Source organism: Helianthus annuus, chromosome 17, assembly GCF_002127325.2.
Source record: "Helianthus annuus cultivar XRQ/B chromosome 17, HanXRQr2.0-SUNRISE, whole genome shotgun sequence".
Taxonomy (NCBI): domain Eukaryota; kingdom Viridiplantae; phylum Streptophyta; class Magnoliopsida; order Asterales; family Asteraceae; genus Helianthus; species Helianthus annuus.
This window is the reverse complement of record NC_035449.2, coordinates 8,732,943-8,739,581: the sequence shown is the minus strand read 5'-3', so window position 1 is coordinate 8,739,581 and position 6,639 is coordinate 8,732,943. Positions and strand designations below refer to the sequence as shown.

The 6,639-nt window shown below is 37.3% G+C and overlaps 1 protein-coding gene across 1 annotated transcript; it reads right to left on the bottom strand.

Moving 5' to 3' along the window:
* Window positions 1-280: 280 nt before the first annotated feature.
* Window positions 281-4,461, bottom strand: LOC110921236 (F-box/FBD/LRR-repeat protein At5g56420). The gene is made up of 4 exons (XM_022165523.2): window positions 4,333-4,461; window positions 2,443-3,608; window positions 1,139-1,330; window positions 281-936 (listed from the first exon to the last, which is right to left on the bottom strand). The coding sequence occupies exons 2-4, from the start codon at window positions 3,430-3,432 to the stop codon at window positions 481-483; spliced, it is 1,638 nt and encodes a 545-aa protein (XP_022021215.1). The 5' UTR covers window positions 3,433-3,608; window positions 4,333-4,461; the 3' UTR covers window positions 281-480.
* Window positions 4,462-6,639: the final 2,178 nt, after the last annotated feature.

Sequence of the window (6,639 nt, the reverse complement as noted above, 5' to 3'; positions counted from 1 at the left end):
TATTAGGTATTACAAGCTATACTGGGTACCTATATGTAAACTCATATCGATATTTCATTAGCGCATATCTCAAATTTGATTATTTTTTTTGGATTTTCTCTTTCGGTTGCTATGGCGAGGGCCGATATATCGTAATGAATAGAACTGATGCTAGTCGTGTTCCCTCTGTGTAGCGCGGGTGAATTCCACTAGTTAATAAAAAGCGTTGACACTTATTTCGAACAACAAAAAGGTTGATGACACTTTCAATTGCTTGAACAAAAAACTCAAATAATAAAGATAAACGAACTTTTCATCGATTAGAAAAAGCAACCAACATAAATAATGAGGCAGCAATGACACCAAATTAAGAGCAACACGGCACCAAGAGTTAGCAGTCAAGATTTTTTGGTAGAAAACAAACATATCCAAACAAAAGAACAATATCAAGGCAAGAGTTTACCTTTTGATAAGAGTCATCACTAGTGAGTACAAGGTAACTCAAGAACTCGCACCTAGCTTAGAAGACGGCTGCGCCTGCAATGTGGTAGCAAGGTCATGCAAGCACACATTTAAACGTCTTTGATTCTCAGCACAGTCCATCTTTATGCATTCTGTTATTTTATTCGTCACAATGGCGGCCTCAGCACACAAAGTTGAAAAAGATGGGTGAATGGTAGCCTGGTTTGATGCAGGCAACTCTGCCAGTAATCCTTTAATATTTTGCAACATTGAGATAATGTCAGAAGTCTTTTCTTTCCCTTCTTTAACCTGCACACTCGTATATTCCCAACACATATCGTTACACTTATAGATATGTTCACTAAAATGTGGCCTCCCTTGTTCACGCGTCTTTGTCATTTTGGCCTCTATTCTAGCTTTCTCCTGCTCTAACATTTCCCATAACTCCGAAACAAATTCTTGTGCAAACTTGGTGTTTTTAATAGCTCTAATATCCTGCAGTGTTTCCATGACATTATACTCGCAATTTTTAAAAAATTTAACGCATAGCTAAGTTAATATCATATGGAAATGTTCTGTAATCAGAACACAAGGATCTAAACATTATGTCAATTGCTTGCCATAATATTCTTCATAACTCGAGAAATAAGTACGATGTATGGTAATTAATAATATAGTTCATAATGAAATATGATACCTCACGCGACACCATTATTAAGGTGGCACCTGTGGAACCGTCTAGCAAATAGCTTTTGACTTCTGCATACATCTTTCCTCTAGTGTGTTCTCGAACCTCTGAAAGTTCTCTTACAGGATGAATCTTTAAACTCTTTAAGTTAACAAACGGAGAAGGTTGATACGACATTAAATCCACAGATCTATTTAGAAGCTGCACAATCATCATAATGATTAGTACATATTTATAAATGTATGCACCATAACTTTGTTATAAAATTACTTTATCTTCAGTACATGTTCGGTAGGGGTGCAAACGAGCCGAGCGGCTCAAGAAAAAGCCTGAAACGAGCCGAGCCGAGCTGCTCGTCAAGCCTTATGGAGCCTCAGTGTAATGTTAGTTTTGATTAAAATTTTAATAACATTTACCACTTATTTTGGAGCCTCAGTGTATTATTAGTTTTGATTAAAATTTTATTAATATTTACCCCTTATTTAAAGTTGTCTAGTGAATAAGCCGAGCAGAGCTTATTTAAACTTGTTTACCAGCCCAGCCGAGCTGAGCTGCTCGTCAAGCCTTATGGAGCCTCAGTGTAATATTAGTTTTGATTAAAATTTTAATAACATTTACCGCTTATTTTGGAGCCTCAGAGTAATATTAGTTTTGATTAAAATTTTATTAACATTTACCCCTTATTTAAAGTTGTCTAGTGAATAAGCCAAGCCGAGCTTATTTAAACTTGTTTACCAGCCCAACCCAGCCGAGCCAAACTCGAACGAAAAAATAAGTTTGTTTAGTATACGAGCCCGAGCTTCACTTATCGAGCTCGGGAGCATAAACGAGTCTATTATTATATTATTTTTATTTAATATATTAATCAATATATAATAAACGAGCCGAGCTCGAGCTTGAGAAACTATTAACGAGCCGAGTTCGAGCTTTGAAAACGAAGCTCAAACCGAGAGCCGAGCTCGATCGAGCTCGGGCTTGGCTAAGCTCGTTTGCAGCCCTAGTGTTCTGCAAGAAGTGCGAAAAAGAAAGAAATAGCCAATGACCAACGGCTATTAGAAGTATCAAAGCTTGCATCTAATCTAGTTTGACCACCCACCAGATTGTTAAAGAAAAGATATTCTGATATTTGCTATAACTTAAAGAAAGCAACGCCGTTTCTGAATGCAGAGTAGTAAAACGGAATGTTCCTTTCTTACCAAAAAAAAATTAAAAAAAAAATAACCTTGTCTGTTTTAATTTGTCTTCAGAATTTTGAGAATATTTCATAGACTGAAAATCATTGTAAGATGCATAAGATAAACACCACCAATTACCTCGACAATTTCCAAGTTAAGTGTAAGAAACTTGACATTGTGAAGTTGTTGAAGCAGTCGTAGAGCTTTACGAGCATCTCTTGGATAAGATACACAAATATCCGCCTTCTCCAAAGAGGAGAAATCGTCTGTAGAAAGTGACAAATCATAAAACCCTTTATAAAGCAAGGATACAAGGGCGGGCGCAGAAATCAGATACTGATGGTCTTGCGTAAAGACACCACTCATATTGAGGTTCTTGAGTTCAGGTGCAACAATATTGTAATCCTCCACACTACCATAAACATCTTCAATTGTAAGATTGGAAAGTAGAGGAAGACATATACTTAAACCCTTAAATCCCTCCGTATAGCAACTTTTTAAGGTAAGATTCTTCAAGTTTGCACACTTGGAGAAAAAACCAATGCACTTATCAGTATTGTCATCGCAACACAAAGTGACACCATAGAGATACAGTGTTGTTAAGACAGGGAGCTCCCAAGTAGATTTTGCTTTAAAGACATATGAAGAAGAATGTCTCCTTTGGAATGCTGAGAAATTTTCCTTTGTCAAACTAAGATGTTTAAGAGACCGAGAACTAAAGAGAAAAGGAGGGAATTCAACATTATTCTGAGGCAAGCATGCAACATTCAGTTGTTGGATATTGTGAGAGAATGCATACTTCATGATTTGTTCGACAATCACATCGCTATCCTTTCCACGAAAATTACTAAGCTTGACTGAAGACACTTCTGTTTGATTATTGCGGCCAGAGAGAACACGAGTGACAAATTCGGAGAACTTGGGTAACTCATAGAAATCGTCCCATGAGAAATTGAGATAAGGCATTGAAGTCCAAATAAACCTCCATCTCGAAGACAAAACACTCGTTTGAATAGCATGTTTGATGCCGATAAAAGAAAGAATTTTATGGATAAGCTCGTCTTGCAAGCTGCTTAGTCTATCGTCGTCTTCTACATTCATTCTCTTTTTATCATCGCTAGAATCCATTCTTTCCCCACTCAACCTTGATACAAACACGCATTCATATATATTCTAGATCCTTTTCTATGGATCCATCCACACTTTTAGCATTCTTGTTTGTCTGTGTTTGTCGTCTTGTTACATTCATACACATGTTTTATAAACAACCACCATCATCACGACTTCTCCAGTGACTCCAAAAGCTGCAATTTCATAAATTGCAACAACCAGGGCATGTTAAAGAAAAACTATCAAAAGAGAAAACAACGAGAATAAACATTGACCAAACCAATTTCACCAAAATAAACATATGAAGCGTCTAAATTTAGAGAACACGCGAAAATTCATTCACTTTAGAACCTAACACTTGGGACAAGCGTCTAAACCATAGACTCCTAAATCAAGTTGGCCCCACACTGAGATCCAATAGTAAAGAGACATGTGTTTAAAGACTATATTTGTTGTTCCATCTTAATTTAGACTTTGAAGTGAATGGATTTTCGTGTGTTCCCTAAATTTAGACGCTTCAAATGTTTATTATGGTGAAATTGATCCGGTCAATGTTTATTCTCGTCATTTTCCCTACACAAAAACACTTAAATTTAGACGCTTCAAATGTTTATTTTGGTGAAATCTTTTTTGTTTAAATTTTTTTATAATATTGTGTCTAATCTCATATAGTTTAACTCTTTATTGACCTGCATGCTTCACTATCTTCACATCAGGCCAAGATTTATGAAACACGCACACAATGTAGGGCATTAAGCTTTATGGATATAAACATTAAAGTGATATTTACGCCTAAGAAAACGACTCTTGATTAGAAAAAAAGAAAAAAAAAACATTTACAACCGTGAAACAAATAAAGAAATTGTTACTATAATAATAAGAAGAAAAAAAGACTAGAAGCAACAGGTTTTGACTTACTCCCTGTCGTTTTTTGATGATCGGTGGTCAGACGGAGGCGATACGACGGTGCGACGGCGGCAGGCGGAGGCGATTGGCAGGAGTGGAGGAGATGATTGAGGTTAGGTCAAAATGCGTATGGCGCCAGTAATAAAACTTGTTTTTTTTTTAAATTCAATATATATATTTAAGAGTAAGCTGTCATTTTGGTCCCTAACGTTTGGTCACTTTTGCCATTTTATTTCAAAACTCAAACATTTTAAATCTGGTTTATGTGATTTCACTTTTATTACCATTTTGATCCAAAAATCAAATCATCTAATATTTGTCTAATAAAATTTGGTTATTTTATCTTTTTCCTAAGCACAAAGCAGCCAATCTTAATAAACAAATATCAATAAACAAACCATTTGACTTTTAACATGGAATCGAAAAGGGAAAAGATCAAGAATGTAAATTTCAAATATCAGGTGATTTGTTTGTTGATATTTGTTTATTCAGATTGACCATTAAATGGTCAATCTTTTCCCATGTTTGACTCTTAAAAGTCAAATGGTTTGTTTATTAATAGAGTAAACTGTAATTTTATCCCCTGGAGTTTAGGGTGATTGGCACCCTTACCCCCTCCTAACGAAATAATTGCAATTTTACCCCCCAACGTTGTTGTTATGTCGCAAGATTACCCCCTGACACCTAATTTTGTCAAGTTAACATTTGTTTTGACTGTTATAATATGTGAAAAGTCGTTTTTGCCCCTGTCTTATTAAAATTATATAAAATATCAAGAATCAAATCCATCATCATCATCAGTTCATTCTGGGTGTTGGAAACTAGATCCACAAATCACCTACAAACAATTACTCTCATAATTCATTCAACCCTAAGTGCCCTAACAACAACAACAACAAATCCAGATCCACCACCCACCTAGTTATAAGTAAACCACCATCTCTCTCTCCACTCTCTTTACAGTTCTGCAACCACCACCGTCCACCACCCTGAATCACCACCTACCACCATCAACCACCACCTGCAAGACGCCCTTTAATCCAGTAAATCCCCAACCTTCCATGTTTAACCTAGTCAAAGCTTCCTAAAACAAACCTTGCAGTGATATCATAACAAACAAGTGAACAACTAGGTTTAAGATTCAGCAATTTGCAAAATTTCCTGTAAAAAATAAGCACAAAATCCGATTGACAAGTGAGGCACAATCAATCGTTGTTTTTTTTTCGAAATTGAGAATTAAAGGAAGAACATAACCTCAATTCAAACCTTTACAACCACGTTTGCACTCTCACTTTCTTCAAACATACACTCTGCCTAAAATGATCAGACTCGCCGGATTTCTCCAAATCCGATGAAGTGCAGGTGATTTGCTTTGGTTTTGATCAAGAAATTAGGGATGCTGGTGATTTGCCACACTGCCCCAATCAGATTGCAAAACCCACCACCGCCCCCACCGCCGCCACTGCCCTTATCAGATTGATCAATAACGATCCTTCACTGCAACACCATCATACCCGTCGTTGGTTAGGGCAGAACCCTAGTTGTCGCCAGAGCTCCAAGACATCAATTCGTCACCACCTTAGGCAGGTTGTGTGAAGGGGTTCGATGGATAAGGGGTGGGTGTGGCGTGGAGGAGATAGCTGGAGAGAAAGGAGTGGGTGTGGCCTGTGGCGTGGAGGAGATCTTTGAAGAGGAAGGGGTGGGTACGACAATGTTGGTGGTGACTGGTGTGAAGAAAGAGAGAAAGAGGGTTTACAGGGGGAGGGGGAAAATACATTTTCTAGCCAACCGAATATGTTCGAATTAGAAGAACAGGGGATTGGGATTCATGGATTAATCAAGTTTCATCCAAAACTTTTTCTTTGAATAAAAGGCTTTGAATCGTGGCTCAAGAAGTAAGAGGCTGATGGTGGTGTTTATTCAAATGACCAGGTGGGTGTTGGAGGCTGATGGTGGTGGAGGTGGGTGGTGGTGGAGATGAGGGGTAATTGTGCGGCATAACAAAAATGTTGGGGGGTAAAATTGAAGGGTAATATAGTCATTTCAAGTCATAGTTAACAGATCTGTTAACAACTTTGACGGCCGGGGGTAAAGTTGCGACATAACAGCAACGTTGGGGGGTAAAATTGCCATTATTTTGTTAGGGGGGGGTAAGGGTGCCAATCACCCTAAACCCTAGGGGGTAAAATTGTAGTTTACTCTTATTGATATTTGTTTATTCAGATTGACCATTTTGCCCTTAGGAAAAAGACAAAATAATAAGATATTATTAGTCAAATATCAGATGATTTGATTTTTGCCCTTAGGAAAAAGACAAAA